The sequence below is a fragment of the Sceloporus occidentalis genome, unplaced genomic scaffold (assembly GCF_023333645.1).
Source record: "Sceloporus occidentalis isolate IW3139 unplaced genomic scaffold, rSceOcc1.0.p SCAF_5, whole genome shotgun sequence".
Lineage (NCBI taxonomy): Eukaryota > Metazoa > Chordata > Lepidosauria > Squamata > Phrynosomatidae > Sceloporus > Sceloporus occidentalis.
Window position 1 is genome coordinate 112,758,137 of NW_028316985.1, and position 27,156 is coordinate 112,785,292.

At 40.1% G+C, this 27,156-nt stretch overlaps 1 protein-coding gene across 4 annotated transcripts; it reads right to left on the bottom strand.

Annotated features, from left to right (window-relative positions):
• Positions 1-2,258: 2,258 nt before the first annotated feature.
• RELL1 (RELT like 1) lies at positions 2,259-27,156 on the bottom strand. 4 transcript variants are annotated; one of them, XM_089525077.1, is made up of 10 exons: positions 25,553-26,860; positions 24,659-24,717; positions 24,312-24,349; positions 20,971-21,033; positions 12,324-12,551; positions 11,212-11,283; positions 10,659-10,716; positions 9,841-10,089; positions 6,513-6,735; positions 2,259-5,052 (listed from the first exon to the last, which is right to left on the bottom strand). In XM_089525077.1, the coding sequence occupies exons 2-9, from the start codon at positions 24,712-24,714 to the stop codon at positions 6,516-6,518; spliced, it is 984 nt and encodes a 327-aa protein (XP_089381203.1). In that variant the 5' UTR covers positions 24,715-24,717; positions 25,553-26,860; the 3' UTR covers positions 2,259-5,052; positions 6,513-6,515. The 4 variants fall into 4 exon arrangements, with proteins under 4 accessions (XP_089381203.1, XP_089381202.1, XP_089381205.1 ...); XM_089525076.1 differs by lacking the exon at positions 24,659-24,717; XM_089525079.1 differs by lacking the exons at positions 20,971-21,033; positions 24,659-24,717.

Sequence of the window (27,156 nt, forward strand, 5' to 3'; positions counted from 1 at the left end):
TATATCCCACTTTTCTCCCAAAAATAATGCTCAAAGACAGTTTACAAGGTTTAAAAAGATACTGACAAAAACCTAATTTATACTATAAAATGTGTGTATGCACTATATGTGTGTGCATGCATGCACGCATATGCAGACTAAATAGTACAAAAATATTAATATTCAAATAGTAATAATCTTATATTGGATACAATTAATTAAGACCAGCATTGTCACCTGCTGCCAACAAACCTCTCTGGTAGAAACATTAGGGTTCACATAACCTTTTGACTAGTAACCATGTTGTTTGTCTTTATGGAATACTGGAGGAAGGGTTAAGAAACTTGAATCCATTTTTATAACACTGGCACAAACTTTTATAATGCTTTGGCTGTTACTGCTCCTCCTCAACCACCAGCTTTCTTGTACTTTCTGTATCTCTCCCATATCTCAGCCCAGCCCTGCTTTCGTACCTATTGTTGTAAGAAAGAAGAGAGAAAAGGGACTATGTAGGAATGGTATTGACCCATGGTGGTGAACCTATGGCAAGCATGCCAGAGATGACACATGAAGCCATTTTTTACTGGCACACGGAGGGCAGGGAAGAGGAGGAAAAGGTGTGCGCCTGTTCCTCCTCCTCCTCAGCCGTCTTGGGCCTACAACTGCCTCTAGAGAGGAAGCTGAAGACCCAGGAGGGTGCAAGGGGGAAGGGGAGGAGGAAAAGGCACACACCTGTTCCTCCTCCTTCCCTGCCATCCCGGGCCTCCAGCTGATGTCTGGAAAAGCTGCTAAATGCTGATAGCCACAATCTAAACAATAAGCAAAATAACACCTCATGGAGTTTGTGAAGTTAAAACAAAAGTAAAGGCAAAGTCCAGTACCAAAGATCTGTGGTAACAAGTCAAGGGGGCTAAACCAAAGGCATAGTTAAGCAGTCCAAGGTCAAGGGTTCCAGAGAAGCAAAATGATCAGCAGTCTGAAAATCAAGGTTTCAAGCCAAGAAATTGAAGCGACTATCTGAGTTTGCTAGTGAAAACACGCTTGTTTGGGTCAGGAACAAGTCTGCTTTCACTAACAAACTCAAATAGTCTCTGACAATCGGTCTCGTGTCCTCCCCCTTTATATAATCCACTCTCAAGAGCTCAGCTGTTTTGTGATTAGCTGTCATTTCTCATAAAGCCTCCTCAAGAGCCAGAGGCACGCCCTTTCAGATCTTCTCTGGCTGAAGGTAGGTATGCCAGCTTCCTCCTCCGTGTCTCCGGTGCCCAGACGCTCTGCTGCCAGGAGGTTTGGTTGCTGAGTCTCTTTTGAGGCCACAGACATTGCTGGTGCTCTCAGGGCAGAATTAGGGCCTGGCTCAGGTTCGAGCTGAGGCTCTTCTAGCTCAGCCTCAGAGTCCTCCCCTGAATCCTCAGCTAGGATGACACCTGAAGGCCTGGGAGGGTTCAGGGGGAGGAGGATGAAAAGACACATGTCTGTTCCTCCTCTTTCCTTGCTGTTACATGCCTTCAGCTGCCTCGCCAGGATGGCCAGGAAAGAGGAGGAATAGGTACACCCCAGAATTCCCACCCTGGAGGGTGGAAGTCCTGCTCCAGCAGCAGAAAACACCTGGTGCCAGAAAGCCTTTTAGTTTGGACACTCAGTCCCTAAAAGGTTCGCCATCATTGGTATAGACTCTAAATTTGTTAGAAACTGTGTAGTTACTTCTGTAAATGTAAAGGCAGGGATGTTATCAAAGAGTGATAATTCTTGCTTTATGCTATTTTTAGATCAAGGCTCAATAAAGCAGAAAGCACAAATTGGTACATACATGCTGCACAGAAGAATGGTTTCACAAAGAAAAAGCAAGCACAGACTTTCTTACCCAAACTTCAGGAATATCTTTTTTAGAAAAGCACTGCAGCATGTAATAAGCTTAACATTTTTCTGTCACAACTTCAGCAATCCCCCAATTTAGTATGGCAATACATTGTCCTTCAAGCAAATATGGGTCACAGAGAGGGAATGTGGACTCCCTGAAACTGATATTAAAACGAAGAAAAATGAAACAGATCCATTTACCATTTGTGTATAAGAAAGAGAGGGGGGTGTACAAGAGACACAAAAATAATTCAATAGAAACATATGGTTATCTGAATTGCCTCATCTAATACCTCTGTGCCCTGAGGAAAGATATCTCAGTGAGCTTGATTCATGGGCCATACTTTCCTTCCAAGCTTTCAACATTTTAATGTGAAGAACATGAACTATGTCTTGAAAGAAAACAATACAGCAGAGCATTTAAAAAGGGGACTGCAATTTTTATTTTTCAAGTAGTACAAAATATTCATACAAACTACACTGTTAAAATATATTTAATGCACATGCTTGTAAAAAGTGAGCTTTACTTTCTTAGGGCAAGCCACATATCATACAATCATGTTGGTACAGTAGCTTGTGTTATAAGAAGCCCATTTCAGGCACATAAACATCACTTCCACAATCTGCTCTGTCAACAGCAGAAGGTATATACATGATCTGTACATGAAAATTACCCAAACAGATGGTTACTGCAGTCTGATCTAGTGAAGCTGATCATAAATTTGCAGGGTGCCTGGGATGTGAATAAATCAGGTGCTACAAACAGGGTTTCATCCACTGATGCATTCCATTGCAGGACTGCACCCAAACAATCTTGTTTACACATGGCCTCTAGAATAGGAGTTATAGCTTTTACATCCATTAGGGCTTGATGTAGTAAAAAAAAATTATAAAATATTTTTTAGTAATGTTGGCCTATGTCACAGAAGGAGTAGTTTCTGGGAATTTGTTTTTCCAGCTTCTCTTGCCTCTCAACTGTATTTCATAATAAAAATTATGTTAATATTTCTAATATCGCATTTTTTAAAATGTAAATTATATAGTTCTAGCCAATCAGGGATTGCATAAGCACGTGGAGGACTTGAGCTAAAGGTCTACTGAAATCAACCGGGAAAGTCAGGTGTCACTAATTAATAATACCCTCTATATGCAAAGTTAAGAGCTGAATTTATATCCTTACGTAAACAAAATGACAACATCCACACATAAAAGTATAGTATTCAGAAGCTTCAGGGAATCCCAAGCTTCGTTGAAGTAGAAAAAAAGGTGTTTAGAAAAAACACTAAATAAAACTGCACAAAAAAGACCCATGAGACCTAAATCTGCTTAGTGGCACAGAATGCTCAGCCGCTCTTGTGCAGACACAAAAACCAAGGTGCAAGGGTAGTGCAATGGAATATCATGAAGAAAAGCATGGGTGGCTGAATGGAAGTACTCCACACTACAATACTTTACCAGAAGTACTACCCCTGTCCCCAAATACTCACAATCCATGTAAATGGGACTTTAATGTAATGTTTACTTGGATTTGGTGTACATGCCTTATGACAATATTGTGACAGCCAAATAAAAAGGCAGTTCGGTGTACAGGCAAAGCTTATGTTCCTCAATCTGTGTGAAGGCAAATATTTTCCTATTTTCATCCATTTATCTCTCCTCCTCTCAAAGATGAGGGGTTTACGGGATTCGTTCAAAGAGTGTTTGTCAATTCCACCTCACTGTTCAGCTCATGCAAGTGAAATGTAATAAAATTTTGCCAAGAAGAAATCTATATCATATTAAGATGCAGCCCTTTTTCATTTGAGGTTTTATGATATTTTTGGAATACATTTTCATTTACCAGGCAAGTAATGCACTATACCTAAAATGTATTGACTATCCAATAAAATTTCAGTTCTTCAAGGCCTACTCAATTTACATGAAATCAAAAACATTTACTTTTTATTTGAAACTTTTCCAAAAGGAGAGATTTTGACCAGATACAGCATTTTCCAAACTTTTCCTTTAAAAAAATGTCCTTCTGCACCTTTTTATTATAAACACATTGCCATTTTCGTATATTTCATCTGAATTTCAATACAAAGAGGTATTGAACATACAGAAAGAACAAAAGCACCTTTCAAAAAAAAAAACAGTTTTTTCCCTTCATTCCAAGATATAATGCATTTATTTACTGTAACAGTAAACAGATTACTGATTTAGGTGTCTTACATTGTTATATATTTAGCATTGATTGAAATTCTATAATGAAGAGTTTTTGTTCTTATAATGGAGGTCAGCTGGCTCTAATATAGTCAGTATTTTCTCGGGTAATGCCAACATAATGTGATGAACAGTGTTTCCCACATGCATCTAGAGTACATTCAACTTCTGAAATTCTCCAGTAGTGCCAACATCTTAGAGAACTCAGAAGGAAGTTTGCTTTCACAATTTGTCTGTAGAATCACCATCTCAAAAAAGTAATAAGCTAAGATTAACACACACACAAAGACAGGATCATGAAGTAGCTCCATAGTTATTCATCTACAAGTCAGCAAAGCTGAAAGGCTGTTTTGGGATTCCATCAGTATTTAAGACCATACATATCATGAATATACTGTGTGTGGGCAAGTGCACATGTACACGAGTGTACATGTACTCAAGTGCAAATTATATAGTCTTCCTTAGACTGCATAGATTGATTTGAACACAAAAATAGTAACTATGGAAAGGATACAGAGAAAATTTAAGTAAGTAAGTAGTGCTTAATTTAACAATCATTGTTATTGTAACAATAAATTAAGTCCTAAATATGGTTCAAAACTTTGGTCTCTGACATTGTTCCCAAACTTTATGTCTCTTAAAAAAAAACTAATACAAAATAATGCATTTACATTGCAACACAGCAGAAGACTATTTTGGCAAGCTGATAACTGTTTTCTCCATTCCAAAAAATATTTCATAAAATTCCCCTTTATTAGAAGTGAAAACATGTAATAATTTAAAATATAAAACTGCTGACCATATGTCACAGTAATCTCAAATTGCTAAAATGTCATTATGTTTTCAGTTATTTAAAAATGTTAAATTCTGGTATGCAACTCCACGTAAATTCAATCATGTAAGCAATGCGCACCAATAGTTCATTCACAAATATGTCTTTGGCGAGGCATAAGTGTCCTAGGTTTGATTTTTTGCAAATATGTTGTTTGTGCGTATTCTAAAAGCCTCCATCTGTAAAGGAAGAGAAAAAAGGAAGTCACATTTGTAGAGGTAACAAAGGGCAAGTTTTCAATGTGCAATAATTCTTCAATATTAATATTAAAGTTGGCCTGATAACCCTCTTTACTATACAAAACATCTACGTATATTACTATCTGTATCCATACACACTGTACGTAGATACACAGGAAGCATGCTTAAGATGCAGAATTAGCAAATCATTATACTATGAGTAGCATCCTAATAGTGAAAATAGCTGGAAGCATCCCCTGCTCCTCCCTTGCTCTCTAACAATGCAAAAAGGCCATGTTTTTTTTTTTTTGGGGGGGGGGGGGCTGTGTCATATACAAGATCAGTTTTTGGGGAGTCGCACTAGAGATGTAGTTATGGAGACGTAGTAACATGATACATGTATAGCTCCAAATGCAAGGTCTTGGCTAATATGTAATATTTTTCACACTATATAATGTAATTCTGAAAGCTGTGATAAGACCTTGCACTTGTAAACAAGAGGTGGAGAACATTGAGCCCATATCATTTGACAACAGCTCTAACTGACCCTCACCAGCATAGTCAGTATCTGTAGGGCCACCAATTCCTTTAAAGAATGTATAATCATCTTAAAGTCTCACTATTAAACATTTATGCCTTCTCTGCAGCCAAACACAGGTGTGCCCAATTCAACTGGTCTCCAACTCACACTGACTCTACTTACCTCCACCACAAGTAATGACGCCACTGCCAGTCTTCCCTCCCATTTATCAATTTTGAGGCTGCTACCTCCTCCCCTCCCAAAATGTTGATTGGCACCAAGGCTACCTGCCACTCATGCAGTTTCCTGCCAACTGTAGAAACCAGAATGTCACTCTTTCAAGGAGGAAAGCTGGTTTTCTTTCTCCATGTGCTTTGGTGAGATCTGACCTTTTTAAACTTGGGATATTGCTGTGGATCATTGGTGGGGGTGGCCAGAAGCCTAATTTTGTTTAAGTGCTGGGGGAGGCTATGTGGCCATGTTTTATAAGAGTTTATTCCTGACGTTTCGCCAGCATCTGTGGCTAGCATCTTCAGAGATGCTGAAGATGCTGGCGAAACAAATGCTGGCGAAACATCAAGAATAAACCCTTATAGAACATGGCCACATAGCCTGAAAACCCCACAAAAATCTATAGATGCCGGCCATGAAAGCCTTCGGCTTCACAAAAGGAGAAATGCTTCTGGTTTCCTTTTTTGTGTATTAGAGAAAAGGGGAAAAACAGACTTCCACAGACTGTTTGAATGAAACAAACAAATGAAAAAATAAATAAAATACATTAACACTGGATCCCTTTTGAGCTGTGGAGACATACCTTCTAGACATGCAGCCCCCAACAAATCATCCAAACCTGAAAGCAAATCTGAAGATGATTTGCACTCTGACTTAAAATCAGCATCATACTGACCTCATTTTGGGTCTGCATAGACTCTATGCCCACCTGTTATTCTGAACTAGATCTTGCTGTCTGTCCTTGCTGGGGAGGAGTGTGATGCAGTTCTTTGGATCCCTGTTTCCCAGCAGGTGTAACTGTCACTTCTTTAGAGCATTCTTTGACAGGAGTAGCTGGTGTTTCTCCACTGATGTTGTCTCCAACACTTACAGACACCAAGTTTCTACGCTCCTTTGAAGCTGATTTATGTTCCACCTTCGTGACTCTAAATCTGGAGGGAGGGGAATCACAAACTCTTAATAGGCTCCAGTTTTACCAGAACCCCTGAATCCTCACAGACACACACAATCAAAAATGAGGCACATCGTGTCTAAATCTTTTTTTTAATATGATTTAAGGTCACTTTCAATTTGAAAAACGTAAGTCAAAGAATACTGTGTGACAAGAGGGACTGCACTGAATCCTCTGTCTTATCATGAAAACCTTGCAAGTACCTTCTTGTTCCATGCAGAGGTTTCCAAGCACATAACTCTATTTGTGTATCCTCTCAACCTTGAGAGTTTTACAAACAAGGAGAAAACTGCAGACCTTGTATGGACATTATAGCAAAGAACATGGCCACTTATACCTGAAAAAGAGAAAAGCTGTACCTATTTTATGTGGTATTTATCTTAAAACTAAATGGCACAAATCATATACTTCCCCCCATTTCTGACATTTTCACAGTGATTTAATAAAACTGCAAACTAGCATTTTAGCCACAATGTATGCTATGCACTAAAGTATAAAGCCCTTTACCCATCAGGACAATGCAAGTCTGCTACCTTTTCAATACCAGTAACTAATATTTCCGCCCTGTCATGGACGGACCATTTCCTGGTTGAGGCTAAATTCAAGGCATCTACCCAACTCCCCCCCGGGGGTGGCGGACCTACTAGAATGGTCCACCCTCGAAGGCTGATGGAACCCAAAAGGTTCCAAGAAGCCCTAGAGGGGTATTTGGTTGGCACTGACAGCGATTCTGTTGATGCCCTGACAAACATCTGGGATACTGATCTCTCCAGGGCTATACACAGCATCGCTCCCAAGCGTCCTCTCAGGCCTGCTTCCAAAAAAGAGCCCTGGTACACGGAAGATTTCCGGGCAAGGAAGCAGGTTCTGCGACGACTAGAGCGCAAATGGCGAAGACACCAGGACTTAGCCGACAAGGCACTCCTAGATTCTCTTTTGGAGGACTATGGAGTGGCGATAAGCGCAGCAAAGAATTCGTTCTTTTCTGCACGTATCGCGTCCGCAGAGTCGCGTCCGGCAGAGCTGTTCAGGGTAGTGAGGGAGCTCACTCAGCTACACTCCTCCCTGAACTCTATTCTGGAACCATCCAAAGCCTGCTGTGACGAATTTAACAACTTCTTCGTGGATAAAACCTCTCGGATAAGGGCTGATCTCGACACCGTTATTTCTACAGAATCCAGAATAGAGGTCTCCAGAGCTTCCGTGGACTCTATTGTACTGGATCAGTTTGAGTCCATGAGTACTGAGGAAGTGGACAAGATCCTTAGAAGTGTTAGGAAGGCAACCTGCTCTCTCGATCCCTGTCCCTCTTGGCTAGCAGCTCAGGGGGGTGCAGCTGTAACTACTATGTTGCGCCGCATAATTAATTCATCTTTTAGGGACGGGCGCTTTCCATCCAGCTTAAAATTAGTCATTGTAAAACCGCTGATAAAAAAGCCCTCCCTAGACCCCGATTCACAATAATTATCGGCCTATCTCTCTGCTGCCATTCTTGGGGAAGGTGATCAAGGGCGGTTGCCATTCAGCTTCAATCGATCTTGGATGATACTGATTTTCTAGACCCATTTCAAACTGGCTTTCGGGCGGGCTATGGAGTTGAGACTGCCATGGTCGCCTTGGTCGAAGATCTCCGTCTGGGCATGGACAGGGGAAGCGTGTCCCTGTTAGTGCTCTTAGACATCTCAGCGGCTTTCGATACCATTGACCATGGTATCCTTCTGGAACACCTGAGAGAGCTGGGAATCGGGGGCACTGTGCTCCAGTGGTTCCGTTCCTACCTCTCGGGTAGATTCCAGATGGTGCAGCTGGGGGACGTGTGCTCCGATAAGAGGGCCCTTACATCTGGTGTCCCTCAAGGAGCCATTCTGTCCCCCATGCTATTTAACATTTACATGAAACCGCTGGGAGAGATCATCCGGAGACACGGGGTGCGGTTATCAGTACGCTGATGACACCCAAATATGTTTCTCTGTGTCTCCAACTGATGCAGTGACCAGGGATGGCATCTCTCCTCTAGATGCCGGTCTGGAGACAGTAATGCACTGGATGAGGGAAAACAGACTCAGACTGAATCCAGAGAAAACAGAAGTACTTGTGATAGGTTCCTCGGGTCCAGGTTTGGAGATTTGTCCACCTGTCCTGAACGGGGTCACGCTTCCCCTGAAGGTCAAAGTTCGCAGTCTGGGGGTGCTATTGGACTCGTCGCTCCACCTTACATCTCAGGTGGATGCGACGGTCAGGAGTACCTGTTATCAGCTTTGGCTGATATGCCAGCTGCGACCTTACCTGGGCCGGGGGGACCTTGAAACGGTGGTACACGCTCTGGTAACCTCTCGGTTGGATTTCTGTAATGTGCTCTACATGGGGCAACCCTTGTACCAAACCCAGAAGCTTCAGTTAGTGCAGAACATGGCAGCCAGACTGGTCACTGCATGTTCCAGGTCCAGCCATATAACACCTGTTCTGCGAGATCTTCACTGGCTGCCTATTCGCTTCTGGGCACAATACAAGGTGTTGGTTATAACCTATAAAGCCCTAAATGGCTTGGGCCCAGGGTACTTGGAGGACCGCCTCTCCCCATATAGTCCGCCCCGCACACTCAGGTCAACCGGGAAGCAATTTCTGAGGGTTCCACCCTCGAAACGCCCTACAACTGCACAGAGGGTGTTTTCTATCTCAGCCCCGCAGTTATGGAATTCGCTTCCCGAAGAGCTCCGCTCGACCCCCTCCCTTGACCAATTCAGGAAGAGACTTAAAACCTTTCTCTTCGAACAAGCTTTCCCCCAGTTGTAATCGCTTTTTCTCTCCCCCTCCTTTTGCACCTGCAGTTTGGCTAGTTTTTGTAAGGTTTTTAATCTGTGTTTTTAATTCCTTGTTTTAATCTCTGATTTTGTTTTATATTGTATTGTTGATATTTATCGTTTGTTGCTCTATGATGTTGTAACCCGCCTTGATCTCATGGAAAGGCAGGCTAGAAATAAACAATTTATTTTATTATTTATTATTGTCACCTGTGTAAAGGGAAGCTGAGCAGATAAGTAATACAGTGCAACAGGCTACTGAAAAAGAAGTGAAATATACACACCTTCCCACTGAGAGTACAGTGACTTCTCCATGCCGAGCTCTTCTTGCATCTTTAGATTTTTTTAATGGACTGAAAAGATGCCATCTTTTCTGACTGCAGCGAGAACAAGCACCTGTCCCTGCAATTCCACCAACAGTATGCAAATGATGGCCTCGACAGGTATGTTTCAACTGAGAATCTCCAGGTGAGGAAGGAGAAGCTGGAGTTGTGGGACTGCCTGGGGTAGTTGGACTGCCTGGACTAGTAGGGCTATTGTTAAGGGCAAGAGAAAAAACAAAAATATGAATATTGCAGAGAAGACATTATTAAAAAATCTGTACAGTATTTTCTCCCCCCCACCGCCTTATAATTTGAACTCTCTCCAGAACATCTAGGAGGTGCCATTTCTCTATATTCTTTTAAAATCTGCCTTTGTACAAAATCTTTGGATTAATCCTTAAAGTCCTCACTTGTTAAAAAAAATTAATGCAGTGTATGTACATGTCCCTTTAAAACAGGAATTACACTGGGCCATTTTCTTGTATATAAAGTAATCTCACTTTTTTCTTTTGTAGTGTAAATGGGAAGCATTGTCAAGTTCTATGCTATGTCAAGTTCACATGCACCTTGTACACATGTTTAGAATCCCACATATATTTGTATTCATTTAAATGTTTATTCAGGGAAAGAGTTAATACTAATATGGCAAAATATGAAATAAAAATAAATTATTAAAGGATATACATTTAAAAACAAATAGGAATTTGTGCACCACCAGCACAAACCAAACTTCAGCTTATGAAGCAGCTTAGGAAAGGGATAAGCGAATTACATTTTACCTTTCTGGATCAAATACAGAGTTGTCTGCCACCATGGCCTTCAGCACATCAGCATTAGCTGTCAAAGAGATAAGTATTTAACCCTTTCAGGGTATCCCTTATACCCAGATGGTTTAACAAGATATCAAGAAAGAATAAACCATAAGCAAAATTTAGGAATCATGACCCAAAAGCTGACTGAATTTTGAGGAAAACGTATATCTAGATGCAACCATATCCATGGTGTAAGTCATGAATGCATCATTTGGGCTAAACCTGTTATTAGTACATCAGACCTGAACTGTACATAGATTCTTCCATGAACACTCTTTAGAGTTAGCTCATTTACCACCTTTCTATACATATGCAAACTCAGTGAGCACAGTGAATTTGCCAAAGCAAATTCTGTTCACATATGTTAAAGGGCATAATATGAGGCATGCCATGAACTGAAAGCTATAAATGAAATGACCTTTAAATGTTTAAAAATCTTCAATACAATTCATCAAAAACCACAAAGATTAAAAAGTCTAACCACTAGATCAATGTGTTCATCTTTAAAAAGCTAAAGTACCTTCATTTCTCATAATGTAGTCAACGATTTTCCCCACAGTGTCACCATTATCATTTGTACTTTCATTCAGTTCTGAAAATATAAACAAAAACTGATCCACATTCTCCTGTATTCTTAGAAAATTAGAATACATGTAAGAAAGAAGTTAGAATTCCACAAAAATATAACAACAATATAAGCAAAAATGAAAGCAATCACCTTTATAAATATTACATACGTTCAAGGGAAAGAATTCTAGTTTGAAACATGTTATACACACACACACACTGTATCCCAGAAGATACCAGAGGCCTACTGTACTTAGTTATCATTTAACAGTTGAAGGGACATCAGTGCAGATGGAACTCCTTGTCCCTCAAGGTAACAGCCATCTTTCCCTACAGAAGGGGGGAAACAGCGGCTCTCACTTGGAGCCAGGAGTATATCAGTACTAACTTTATGTGGTGTTAAAAACCTTATGATGTAGTTAGTGTGTCTGAAAGCAAGCAGTGGGAACAGGCTGGGCATGGGAATGTTCCAACAATATGTTCCCATTTCTTTATCACTAAGGAATCAGAGCATTCCTGGGTATGCACCACATGCACACACAGCCTGACACAATCCCAAAAGGATGATTACCAATTTCCTTAAAATCTTCAGGGCCAAGGGAACCGGCTGTGGGGAACTGCTTCTGCACTTATATTCCAAGAAAGAACAGCTGAGTACATGAAACTATTTTCTGCTCCTGTTCTTTTGGACCTTGGATTTAGGGAATCCTGAGTCCCAAAGAACTATTTTCCACAATGACAGAATAGGCAATTAGTTGCAGGATGGGCAGTTACACACACCACTTTATACTGAATAGTCTTCTAAAGTGACTGGAAAAACAAAAGCTATGCATTTTGAATCTGGCTGCTTGAGCTATCTGTTCTGTTTTTATGTACATTTCAATCCTGCTTTTTCCCCAGGAAACTTAAGCATGCTTCATTTATTTTTACCTGGATCTATATTATCTCCACAACCATCATGCCATGTACGCTAGGATTATGGAATATAAATTAAGCCAAAATATATTTTCCCGCATCCTCATTATCAGTACAGAATTTAATCCTTTTAAGGTTCTTCTTGCCTACCTATCTTTTCTTGAAGTTTTTCCTCTTCTTGCTCAGCTTCTGTTGTACAACGATACCCTTTTTTCTTTAGTATATGGCAGATCAAAATCCCCAGGAGACCCATTAGGAAGAAGACAGGAATCAGCAAAAAAGCAATATACTCAGGGTGTGCACTACCGCCTGAAGATCCATGATCAGGTGTATTTGTCGTACTTCTTAAGCTACGGCTTAACAAGGCTTCAGGAAACTCTATGAAAACAAAGGAATGAAGCTACCTTATTATTCAGATTTTTACAGTAACAATATAAATTGATATTGATTGATAGCATTTGTCAATTAAGAAAGTAAAATTCTTCAGCAGACAAGAGCTCACACCAGCTAACCAACAAGTTTACAACTGGAGAGTAAACAGCCAAGTATTTATTCCATTTTGTAGGAAAGGCATACAAGTAACTTTAATGACTCAGCTGAGCCACCCCACTCTACATCTGAGGCACGATGTCTCAACTGGCCAACCATGATTTGCAGATGGATGAAAATAGGAAACAGAAACCATGGACAAAATTTCTCAGAGCCGTGGCTTTGCCTTCCAAGCCTCCTTTTAAAAGGGCTGAACTCATAAAGTTAAATGCACATCAGTGACTCTAACTGTGGCCTGTCTTATTTTTGGAACTGCAAGCCAGAGTTCCCTAAACCAGTTTAGCACAACACATGAATTGTCTCCTTCAGTGCTTCAGAAACACTTATGCACCCAACATTCAATCATTCAGTTTATATCAGCAGAATATATGTATTTGTTTTCTGTAAGCTAACAGAAAAGATGGGACGTATATAGTTTTGAGTAGCGCTAAAGCAATTCATTGATTCGAAAGTGAAGATACAACACAACCTCCATATCCACAGGGAGTATGTTCTCAGATTTATCGTGAAAATGAGAAAGCACAGAAAACAGTAAACCCTATTAAAATGAATGACTTCTGAAGGAAGTTGATGATAAGAGTCATGCTAGAGGACCAAAAGATTCCTAGTGAGAGAACACCTCTCTAGGCATGTCTAGGTCCTCCTGCATGACTCTATGGTCAACTTCTACTGGATGCATACCGTAGATGCATTCTGGCAGAAGATGACCATAGTCATGTAGGAGGACCTAGAAAATGCCTAAAGAAAACATATTGTTTCGAAGTGGGTAAGTGAAACTGTGGGTACTAGTACAGCTATATGTTTTTCTCCACACCCGGTGAATATTTAACACCTTTAATATTCAGAAGTGCTTCTTTTGTTTTTCACAGAACTGCAGTACATACATGCTTGGATTCTTATACATTCCATGCTTGGGAAAGTCTCCAGATCTCCAATTCTAAATTCATTCCAAACATCCAATATTGATCATTGTAGAAAGAATCAAAACACTGCTGCCAACATAGACAAAAATCTGCATTTATGGCATGCCTTTGTGTGTAATACTGGGCCCCTAGAAAAATTGTTCCACATTCAAGGTAAAATAATAATGACACTTGACCCATGTTTTCAAATGTTCAAACTAACTTGCATCCCTTATCTGGCTGTAATGTTTACAAGTTTCTAAACACAAGTCAGTCTTCCAATTCCCAATGTTTCAAGTGAAAATGGAAGGGAAAACATACACATTTTTATACAAAATCCTTCAAATTTATAATACACAGGAATGACACTGGAAAGTTTATAAGATAATAGATTCACTATTGGGGAAAGAAGCAGACGAATAATGCAATGCCACTATCTGACCACAATATTCATATTTTTTTTTATTATTTATGAAAATGTCTTTCCAGATAAACAAAAGTACAACAAAATACCAAGAACAAAACAAATACATAATTTAAAAAGAATTGAAGAACAGAAAATGAGAGACATAAAATAACTGGGCTTGTTTAAAAATGCAATGCCTTACCAGGAGCTAAAATCAAATTTTAAGAAGTCTTTGTAACTCTGCTAAAGCCTGAAGGACCAACCAAGACTTTTTCTGGAGACAGATCCATAAACTGGATGCCAATATCAGATGTTGCTTGTCTTTATCATGTATACTTCCAAAAGTGGTGAAACACATAGCAAGATATTGGAACAAGCAAGATTAATGTAGTCCTTTAGATAACATGTTCCCAAGCATTTCACAGAATTTTACAGGTAATAGCAGGCACACTTAACTGTGCTCAGAAATGAATCAGCAGGCAATGCAAATGACAAGGGAACTGTTGTAACATGTTCTGAGAAACTAACATCAGAACATGCTTTGGCTGGTGTATTTCCTCAACATGGAGGCTGGCCAAATTCAATCTGTCCAATGTTATTGGGCTGCAAATCCCCAAACCCCTAGCCAAAATAACCAATAGTGAAAATGGGTGGTAGCTGCAATCCAATAACATCTGGAGGTCCATCTTTTACCCACTCCAATGGGCACTCTTCAAGGGCAGCTCCACATAGATATGACCAGTACATATATTACTATAACCAATGCTGCACAATCCAAGAAAGGAAACAGATGGCAGACAGCTCAAAGCTATAGAAGGGCACTCCTGAACCCAATTGCTACTTGGTCCTCCAAGAACTATAGAACTACAGAACTGATCCTTCAACTCCACAGAGAAGAGTTCATACAGGAGCCCAGAATGCCTTTCCTCCTAACTAGAGATGTGAAGACCCAGAAAAAAGCAAGGAAAATCGGAGTGAGAAAGTTTTTTCCCCCAGCTTTTCCCCCAAAGCCTTTCTTTTTAGGAAAAACTGAATTATGGAGTATTTTCTTTTGGAATGGTAAATAAATTACTAAATACAAGGTTTATATATATTTACTTCCTCCCACGTTGTTTCCAAAAAACCAGAATGTAGCAGTTAGATATTCCTCTTCTAAATTCTTTTTATGGAAATAGCTGCTTTCTGTCTGTTTGCCACTAGAGGAGACAAAATAATTTTCTTTTTCTTTACTAGTGCTGATAGCAACTTTTGGTGTGTGTGTTTTTCCCTTCCCCCCTGCTCCTCATAAATTGGCAAAAGCAAAGAGGTTTCTTATAGTTCCAGTTTTCTTGCAGTTCAAGACTTTATAGTTTCATTTGTAACAATAGTATTCTTACAAGTAACTTCTGCTTATAGTTGTTTGCTGAATAAACGCTACATTTAACTTTTATACCAAGCCAAGTTATATATAACAAATACTATGCTCCTAAAGAAACAAAGTGATTTTCATTCTGTAAAGCATACTAATACTGCATTTTTTCATATCTTTTTCCATTTTTGGGAGGGGGAAAATAACAAAGGCATAAGGTTTGCAGAATGTGCCCTTCCAAAACAAGAGGTTATGCTCAAACAAGCAAAATAAGTACACTTGTTGGTAGCTCTGGTTAGTGTAACACAAGAAGGACAGTGTATGAGAGGAAGATAGCCAGTGTATTATAGCACTTTGGGTGTTGGACTAGGACTCTGAAGACCAATGTTTGAATCCCCACTCATCCATGAATGCCCACTGGGTGACCTTGAGCAAATCACACACTCTCAGCCTCCAAGAAAGGAAAAGGGGGGGGGGGGGGAACCTCTGAACAAATCCTTCCAAGAAAACCACATGGCAGGTTTGCCTTAGGGTCACCATAACACAGAAAAACCTTGAAGGCACACAACCACAATTACAACCACAACAAATGAGGAAAGTCAAGGGCAGGTAAAACAATCCAAGGGGCTGAACTACTGAAAAAGTTTGTAACATGCATGATTCCTCCCACATGGGAGGAAAGAACTATTAATGGTTATGGGTTGATATTTATTACCTCCAGTTATCACTGGCAGCATGTCTCTTAATACCATTTGGGGAACTTGAATGCAATAGGCCCCTCTTGTTCAAATCTCATTTGTGGCCTTCCCATAGGTCTTTGGTTGGCCACCATCAGGACAGAATGCCAGATTACATAGGTCTTTGGTCTGATGCAACTCATCTCTTCTGATGTGCTTATACAACAGGAGATGTGGGTTAATCTGTGTAGCTTAATTTTTAAAAAACAAACGAACTGGAATTCCTTGTTGTCTGCCCGTTGTTTTAATCTGGGACACAATAGTGCACACCCAACCTCATTTAAGGATAAAGACATAAACTGTTTTAAGTGAAGCTGAGAAAAGAAATCCCACCCCACATGATCCAGGTGCATTTAGCCCATCTTTCTTTGCAGGAATTTCAGCAACTAGCAGGAGAAGAGCAGGTGTAACAATTGGCCGGGGGCCATGGCCTCCATTCAGCCTACCCTTTTCAAGGATGAGGACAACTGTCCTCATACAGTCGGCTCTTCTTATACATGGATTTTTTTATACACGGATTCAAGCATACACGGTTTGAAAATGTTCAAAAAAAGTATAAATTTCAAATATCAAACCTTGATTTTCCATTTTTATAAGGGACACCATTTTGCTATTTCATTATATTTAATGGGACTTGAGCATACACGGATTTTGTTATACATGGGGGATATTGGAACCAAACCCCAGCGTATAACAAGGGTCCACTGTACTCTGGCCTGTTACAGACTGCCAAAATAAAGCTGCTTCGGGTTTCTTTGGAGGTATGCTATTTAAATGATGCATGGGTCCTAAGAGTCCGGAGGTCGCGCCAAAGCCACACTCCATTCCTAAGCACTGGAGTGCAGCTTTGGTGCAGCTTCCGGATTCTTAGGATGCATGCATCATTTAAACAGCATATCTCCAGAGAGACCCGAAGCAGCTTTATTTTGGCAGTCTGTAACAGGCCTCTGTTTCACTGTTTCACCCATCAAAGAATTTCAGAAGTAGACTGTAATAAGGTGGTTCAAGACAACATCCAGCAATTTGCTAGCAGAAACCCTCTAACACCAACCACTAAAGACAACAGTTTCAAGTTGAGGGCTTTTCTTTTGCAACAGCATAAGATATCTATGAACACTCACATCCACTGTATGAAAAGAAAGAGATCAGATCCAAAGATGCCACACAGGAAGATTCTCATTAATTACAGTTCTTACCCCACCCACAAACTGTTTCTGTTTTGAAAGAAGCAAGTTATATCACTACACGACTGCATTCTATGTCAACAGTATTCCAGACAATCAAGGGGGGGGGGGGAATCTTTACATAAGATACTGTATTTATATAAGAACCATTAGAAAGTAAGAGGAATACCTCCTCATGTAAATAGGGTTTTTAAAAATTATGTTACCTTTGAACATCAATTTGAATTGTTCTGAACAACATGCCAAAAAATCTTTTCACCAAAAAAAGCCAGTGTTCTGTGAGAAGTATTACTACAGCATCCTAAAACATGCAGAGAGTTTGAAGGCATGGAGAAAGCCATTCTTATTCTGATAAGAAAGCAAATAGAGCCATGGAAGCCCTATGCCTAGTATTACCTTTTGGCAGAATATCTCATAGTAACCCAAGTCTTCCTGATCTTGACTTTCAGAGTAAGCCATCAGTATGAACCTGCAATGCCCTACAAAAGGACCAAGAAGTTGCTCCAGGGCATTTCCAACAACATATATAGGCTGAAACTTGTTGGTTAGACCCTACTACAGTAACTCGGCTGAACCCCTGCTCTGTCAACACATAGGCAAATCCAATGGCTCTACTCTACTCAGGACTAACTGTAGGACTCAGACCACTGTTTATAAGACATCAGTATGTGCAGTTACATTTAATTTATTTGCTTAAACCATTGATCATTGCTAACACAGAGAAAGGTTATATACTATACACAGCTTAGCTAATGAAATGTAGCAGAGGGGAAACAGTATTACTGATTTCCAAAAATGGTCTACAGTTCATCAAAACCAAATACAAAAAAGAAAATGCAAAGGTACTAAGTGAAGGAGGAAGGGTGTGTGTGTGTGAAAGGAAGAATGCACATGAGAAACCTTTGATTACCTCAAAACAATGTTTTACTTTGGAGTACTTTCAGTCCAGTTTTATTCACACTGGTCTCCCAAAACAAGATCCTGGCTCACTTAAAACTATCCTCATAAGAAGCTGCCCAAATTTAGACATAAATGGAAAGTGAACACTCCTGACCATCTTTCAATAAGGATTGTTCCAGTAGCTTACGCTCCTCTTCACTGTTATATGCAAAATGCCTGGACTCTGAAATCACAGACCAACTTAGCAATGCATTTTCAATTCACTCCTTAAAGAAATGCATACCCAATCTCCTCACCAGATCTATGGTAGACCTCAGGCTCTCACATGGCTGTCTAAACACAGAAGATAGCAATGTCATCCATCTTGTGATGGGTCAATACTAGAGGTCTCATTCCCAACAACATCCTCTACTAACCCCCTAGAGACCTTCCATGTGAACGTAGAACCTAACACTCATAAGTGACAGCAGACGTTTCAAGCAGAAGTAGAGAAAAAGGAGTGACAAGAACTGGAGTTTTAATTTAGAAATACAACACACAATAACAATATAAAGGCTAGACTGAAATGCAGCTGTTGAAAGAAAGGGTACTTTCTCATCAATATCAAGTGAAGTTACAGAAATCAAATTCTGAACACATACCAATGTGTTACAGTGGCCTACAGCCTGGCCTGATGGATGCAAGTGCAAAAGCAAGACATTAACACAAAATACTCACTGCTAATTGCACAAATGAAATAAGGAGCTTAAGAGGAAAAGATGCTGACTTCATGGTGTTCTGGTAAATATAGCTTAATGCATTGCTTAAGCACTTGAGCAATACTTCCTTTGAGATGATTTAAATAGGCTGCTTCAACTCTTTAAATGGTTTCATATTGTATTGCTTCTGACTTATTTTATTGACTTATTTTATTTTGATTGCTGCCAGCCTGGGAACTGGCAGGATACCTTTTTAAATTATGAAATACAGACATAGAGCAGCATCAAAACAAATCACAGAAGTTGTACACACCAAATGCTAAAAATGGTACTGATTGTGAGCGCTACACTTGCATCCAAGTAGTACACACAATGACACCTGATTAAAGCCAGGAAAAGTTTCTTTTTGGACTACAACTCTGAGAAACTCTCAGCCAGAAAGGTCACCAGTTAAGCCAGCTGGGGAAGTCTATGAGTTGTAGTGGAAGAAGTAAATTTATCTAACTCTGCACTGCACATTATAATGTGATCCATTATATCAGAAAAGTAAACAGTTCATCCATGCCTGATTAAAATGGTCAAAATGAGATTTTGTATAGCCCTATTTACTCTTTATTTTACTAACAAAATGCTGTTTAAAGAACTAACTTTTAATTTGCCAGGAATCGATTCAACTGGACAGATTATTGAAGACAGCCTTAATGCTACAAACCGGCAAGCCCATCTGCTTGTGCATAGTTGTTTCAAAACAGCTAAAATTAGCTCCTTTCGTCAAGAAGAAACGCCGCACCAATCCAGGGAGAAGACTTTCTTTTCTTTAATAGCAGTAGCACTGACATTATGTTTGCCACCTTTGCAGATTAGGAAGTTGCAAGCAAGAACACAAAGAGAATATAGATGATGATGACTGACAGACAAGTAGTGAAAATGTCAAAATTTGTCACTGCAGATAAGTAGTGAAATTTCATCAAAAAATAAACCATTCCTGATAAAATACTAAGTCCTGTCCTTACACAGTCCTAAATTCTATCCTAGACATATACCCATGTTGATGTTAAGGCAGTCTGTGGTTAGAGAATTTGTAGTTAATTAGGTACTGCCTTGTCACTCCAGTAGTTTTCTTACTGTAAGGCAAAGACTAGAGCATAGTGTAGTTTTAAGCAATAAAAGAGTAGACACATGCCACCTGACATTTTATCTGGTCTTAATCTACAGACTCCTGCAGCTCTGGCATACCTGGCTAGTCTAAAGTTTATTAAAACACTTCTCTGCTATCGTTCAGTTCAGAAATCTCCCATGGCAGATTACATCAACTGAAAGCAATTTTTATTGTGTGCCTTTCAGACATTTCCAACTTCTGGCAACCCTAAGGTAAACCTATCATAGCGTTTTCTTGGTAAGATTTCTTCAAAGTGAGCCTCTGCCTTCCTCTTAGGTTGAGAGAGTGTGACTTGTCCACTATCACCCAGGGATGGCTGTGGGGATTCAAACCCTGGTCTCTAGGATCATAGACTAACACTCAAACCACTAAACCATGGTGGCTCTACCATACCATAGTATTAAAACAAAAAAGAGAAATCTCATAGTTCTACCCAACGTTGTAAAGCTTTTAAACTGTTTGAATCCATTGTGATTATTAAAATCATTTAATATTGTAATTGTTCAGTCGTTACTATTTTTTGGATTGTGTGAATTGTTTTGAATTTAAGTTGTTCTTAAAAGTACTTTGTTTATTTTATCCATATGCTATCAGGAGATCCTGTGCTATAGGGCACAATACAGCAATTTAATTTTAAAACAATAAAATTAATGTTTAAAAAGCTCAATTTAAAAAAGCAACCCATCAATAAAAGATTTCTTATTAAAATCAACCAGATACCTGTCAAAAGACTTGACTAAATAAAATATTGGAAGCGAATGCCCTAAAGACACCAGACTCCACTCCAAGCAAGTTTCTGGGTGGGGCGTTCCACATGCAGGGTACAATGACTGAATTCTGCCAACTGTATAACAATTAATTAACTACAGCCAACTAATCTATATATTAAAGAATGCTACTGGGTGGCAGCTTACCTTTGTATATTTCATTGTGATCATTCATAGTCTTGAGTACAAGAAAGACATGGAGTCTGAGCCCTAAGTAACCAAAACAAGAACACTCAATCTAGTGTTCTTTTCCAACAAACTATGCATTGCAGAAAAACCATTTCTATTTCACCACTGAAATTAATTTATTCCAACAAAGGTACCTTCTAGAAGTATACTCACCACTGAAAATAGAGGAGAATTTTCTACTTTTGACTACCCTTACTCACATACACAATATCTCTTGTCTTTCATATACCTACACACTTCACTAAGCACTGTCACGCAACCATGTGGCCCATTTAGCCATTACACGCACATACACACAACTTTCTTCTTGACCACAGTCATTCCTGATCACCCCATCAACAGAATGGGCTCTGAAGCACTCTCACTAGTCTCTTGGGCACCATGCAGTTTCTCCTCTAAGATTGTTAGCAGGAGACCTTTTCTGTGTTTTGTACATTTTAGCAGATCTCCTAACACAATGCAAAGCCAAGCACCTGATCTATGGTGACCTGAAATCTTTGCTCCCTGATAATAAAGATGAGTTCATATTGGAGTCAGAATCAAGAAAGATGAGGTGGCAAGAAACACTTTGCTCTGGAGGCACCCAAACTAATTATATTTAGGTATTTTTTTTAATGGGAGCAACAAAGAAACTTGATGGATACCATTAGTGATATACACTCCTGGCCTAGATAAGACCATTGTTGTTGTGTGGCTTCAAGACATTACCAACTTATGGTAACCCTAAAGTAATATTTTTCTCAGCAAGATTTATTCAGAGGGTGTTTGCCTTTGCCTTTCTCTGAGGCTGAGAGGGTGTGACTTGCCCAAGGTCACCCAGTGGCCTTCCATGGCTGAGTGAGGCTTCAAACCCTGGTCTCCACAGTCATAGTCCTACACTCAGACCACTACACCAAACTGCCTCTTTAGGTTCACCACCTTTATTAGGACCAGTTAAAATGTCAGGTGATAATGGGCATGGTGTGAGTTCTTCAAAACAATTCAATGAACCTTTTAGGTCGACTCCAAAAAAGCCTATAACTTTATTTATCTTTTAGGCTTTATACAGATGGGAGCAGCTGAGCTCCACTTCCTCAAACAGCAGAAGAGTTAAATAAAATGCATACAAATCTACTTTCGTTTTCACTGAATATGCTATTCAAAGCTAGACAAAAATAAGTAAGGTTGATCTTTCTGTCCCTAAAAAGCAAAACATCAGCTAGAAATGACACTTTGGTTCCAATTCCTTTCTTTAATAGCATCAAGCATTTGCTTCTCTTTAACTTAGAATAAGGGAGATAAAATTAAGTACGACAGTGCATGAAAAGCACAGTACATGCACAGAACATATAGTATATAATGTACATGTAGTACAGTAACAGCCTATTTTATATGAATGTAACAGGAACTACTGAAATAGCAGAGCATTTTTATGAAATGTATTACAGAATGAAAAGAGCACTGTTATATTTGAAGTCACACATGTAATTGGGGAAGAGTGGCACCGTTTGTCAATCTTTCCCCAAACACATGCCAATGAGTCATGAACTGAGATGTCACTAGTCTGTTGGTATGAACAGAGGTCTAATAAGTTATTAGCCAAAAGCAAGTTTTAAAAGCAATTTCCCTGAGATAGAGAGAAAGAATGACCAGAAATCCCATGGATAAGTTCAGCAGAGTAAAGCAGCAACTAGGATTTTTTGTGACTGACTGAAGGGGAATCGCATTTGAAACCTGCCTGATTTAAAGACATTTACTTCATGTTAAAATTAGTGTGTCCAGTTGAACATACTGGACATGCTATCTCTGAATATAGAGTAGGGAGAAAGGGAGTGAGATTTCCAATAGAAGGAACATTTAAACATATAACCAACTGTATCTTCACAACCTGGAAAAAAGTACAGTTGTTTGATTTTAAGTAATAGGAAATAATATCTGATTAAATTTAAAGCTTCCATTTAGATCTACTTTACTGCTTTGTGCTGTATTTTAAAATTTTACTCATACTGAGTATTTCTCAGAAAATGTTGTTACGGAGCTACATGTAAATGTGGCAAACAAATAAAAATATTATGTTTGTCAACCTGAAGATTAACAGAGGATCACTTGCAAGATACAGTAGATGCTTTGCCCATTTAAAAAACTTTAAGGAAAAATGTTAAGAAAATTAATGCTGCTGCCAACTGTCCAAACAGCAAAATGCAACTAAAGTTCACATACTGATTGTATGTGCAACCATGTGAAATGTTCTCACATCATTATATAACATAAATTATCCAGAATTCCAAAAATCAAAAATACTGCAAAATTCAAAACTTTTTGAGCTATGTTCCTGTACTGTATTTGCAAGGCTGGAGAGAGATGTGAGAATCTGGGAAAGGGCAGGAGGCATGGATTCATGCCAAGCACTATGCTTGGATTCCCGCCATTTCACAGATCCTCTGTCTCTTTCCAATCTCATTATGTCTCTCTCTCTCTCTCTCTCTCTCTCTCTCTCTCTCTCTCTATATATATATATGCAAATATCGGCATTCCAAAATCTGGAAACAAATCCAAAATGTGGCATATGTCTTGTCCCAAACATTTCAGACAAAGGACACTCAACCTGTATAGAATATCTGCTCCCCCATCATTCAAAAAACAAGCACCAGTTTAATAAATGTTTTAAATTTACTGTGCCAGGGCATTCAATAGCCCTGGCCATATCAGTCTGTGGAACAGGTTTTGGAGAGATTTCCAAAAACAGTTGCAAAAGAACTAACAGTAGTTTTCACTGTGTAGCCCATGTACTACAAGAAGACAAGAAATCTTAATAAGACACTTCCATTCCCAATTCAGTATTAAGACCTTGATTAGGGGAACAAAACAGGGCAGGAAGGGGCAACCTAAATCTGTTCCTGGCCTGAAGGGTGCTTGCTGCTGTGCCACAGCAAGAAGCAGAAAAGATCCATTCCTTTTTGGGAAGCCTTACGTGGTCCCAGCGCAGCTTCAGAGTGGCTTCTTCCACGCAAATTGGAGGTGTGTATCATGTAATCGCCAGGCCCCCAAGCCACGCAGAAGCCATCTTTTTAAACCTGTCTGTTAGGGCCTAAATCCTATAATATAATCCCATGTTAACTTGCCTCACTCACATAAAAATGGGGGGACTACCTATGGGGGAATAATTTGTAAGCAACCAAGGTCTAGAACCATCATCATATCTACCCATGTGACAAAAGTCAACAAGGTTGCACTCCTACACTCATTTACTAAATACTGACCTCTATGGCCCTTGTGGTCTCTTCCAACTCTATGATTACATGTAACTTAATGGTACTTACTTCTGAATATGTGTATAGGACTGCATTGATTAAAATACCTGAGGATAAGAAGCAAGGGAATTAGTATATAAAAAAGGACTTCTATACATGAGTTTATCTAGATTTTAAAGCAACTATTTCAAGGCCAAGTTTCTTTAATTCGACCACTAGTTCTCTTCCTTGGAGAAAAGAAATCCCACTTTTGCTGAATTCAGACCTACAGACTTGATTTACCACAAGAAGCTCAGCTACAGTAACCAATCCCAAACCCCTCATAAACCAAAGAATGCAACAGCTTAAAGTGTTCCAAACAAAGCTTAACAAACTCCAGCGAGAGACAACAGCTGTTTGTGATCTGCTGCTCTTACAGGAAGGAGTGGCAAGGTACTGTTTGATAAAAAGAAATCCTCCATCTCTCTTCCATAATCTGCAAAAGTGGGATGGGGAGGCTTTAAGAGAAAAAGAGAGAAAACGGGCAGACTGGAGGACAAACACAGATTAGTGTTATTTCAGATTAACCTAGTGACAGAACCACTGCCATTGCAATCATCATCCCCAACCCTGTAGTCAGGATTACACTTCCATACACCAGAAGAAACTAATATACGTGTGTGTGTGTGTGTGTGTGTGTGTACTACTAATAGCCATTCTTGATACTACAGTCCCATTTTAGTTATGGCAAAGATACCCAGCTACCCAAGGGTGGCACAGAGGGGTATGATTAGGTTTAAAAAGTGCCTTAATAGGCAATATAAACAATCAGGTTACAATCAGCACAATAAAGAACTGCTTCCAACTTTTGTGGTTTTGCCACATGCAACAATCCCACACAGACGTTTCATAAATCATCTTTCCTGCATTTATGGTTGCAAAGTAACTCCCTCTCTCTCTATATATATATATATATACACACACACACACACACAAAGAGAGAGAGAGAAACACACACACAAACATGCATACACACAAACACACACACAGAGAGCTGGACCTCTATACCCACAGATTCAAGCATCCACAGCTTTAAAATATCCCAAAAAGAGATAAATTCCAAAAAGCAAACTTTGATTTAGCTATTTTCTATAAGGGCCACTATTTCACTGTGCCACTGTATTTAATGGGACTTGAACATCGACAGATTTTGGTATGCACAGGGGAACCAAACCCCAGCGAATACCAAGGGCCCACTGTAGAGATACATACATAGACACATACGTATATATGGAATATCTGAATGAATTCAAACTAGACAAAATCTGCACCTGAGAACTGTACAAACAAGCATCTCCCTTGTAGGATGTTTGTAAAATGTGATCCGGCCCCTGAATCTGCAAGACCTGAGCAGGGCTGTTGAGGAGGGGATGACTTGGAGGTCTCTCATCCACAGGGTCGCCACAAGTCAAAGTCAACTTGACAGCAAATAGCAACAAAGAGGTTAGCAATAAACTTTACATCACAGTGAGACTGGCAATATCCCTGCATTGACAGATGTTACTCTGCAAGCGGCTGCTCAGGAAGAAGAGAAGAGAGATTATAATGGTAGTGCAAGAAGTATGGAGAGAAAAAATGGAACTGGAAAGAAAAATTGGAGCTTTACGGCTGCAGAAACAATCCCGTTTGACACCGCTTTAACAGCCATGGCTCCATGCTACGGAATCCTGGGATCTGTAGTTTATTGTGCCAACATAAACTACTTAGCAAGGCTAAGGCTCTCGCAAAACTACAAATCCCAGCATCCCATAGCATGGAGCCACAGCACTTAAAGCAAACGATGCTCATTCTGCAGTGTAGATGGAGCCGCAGAAGTTTTAAATTGGTCAATACTTCGTCCTCCTGAGAGCCAGCCACAAACTACCACCCCCAGAATGCCATAGCCTGGAGCCGTGGCAGTTAAAGCAGCATCAAACTGGATTATTTCCACAGTGTGGATGCAGCCAGTATCTACCTGAGGACCAAGCCAATCTAAATCTCATTCCTGGAGGGATGAGAAAAACTATGGTCCAAAAGACACTGCAGAGATCACCCAGTTTGAGACTGCTTTAAACTGTCCTGGCTCAATGCTAGGGAGTTCTGGGAACTGTAGTTTTGAGAGACATTGAGCCTTCTCCAAATATAAATAGGAAGAGAATGGAGAAACTGACATCTGGAGGAGAGAGAACAGGAAGGAAAACATTAAGATAAAAACACAGACACACACAGAGGGAAAAACCTCAAACCCTGATTGAGGAAGCACAGATTATCTCCCCAGAAACACCACCCACACGGTATAAGTAACCCGTTTTCATAGCGCTTTAAGTGCTTCGCTCTGGTGCCACAACAAACGACCATTCCCAGAATTCCACTGCCAGGAGCTCGTGGCACTTAAAGCGCGATGAAAACGGGTTATTTATGAAATCAGGAGAGACTTTGCAGACACAGAAAGCATTGATTTTTGCAAGATGAGGGGAAGCAGCTGAGGGAAGCAAGCTAAACGACCAAGTTTTCAGAGGAAGGCGATGCCTCTGCCCCCCAAGTTTCCGACTCTTTCCTGGCCATGGAGGGGAAGGAGGAGGAGGAGAGGGCGGCCGAGGGGAAAGCGCACCCACCGCGCTGAGGGAAGAAGGAGGAGAGGTCTCCTCCTCGGCTGAGGGGAAGAGGGGCGGCGGGCGTCGTCAAGGAGGAGGAGGCCGGTCCTGGAGGCGCCATGGCGGGAGGAGGAGGAGGAGGAGGAGGAGGAAGAGAGCCCCTCGCTGCCTGGGGGCCCTATGGAGCTTCTCCTAAATCTCCTCAGTCCTCAGAGCCGCCTCCTCGTCCTGGGTTAGTCGGGCGAGGCTGGTCGGAGCGCCACCCTCATTTCGGCCCAGGCCCGGCCTCCATTCCTCCTTCC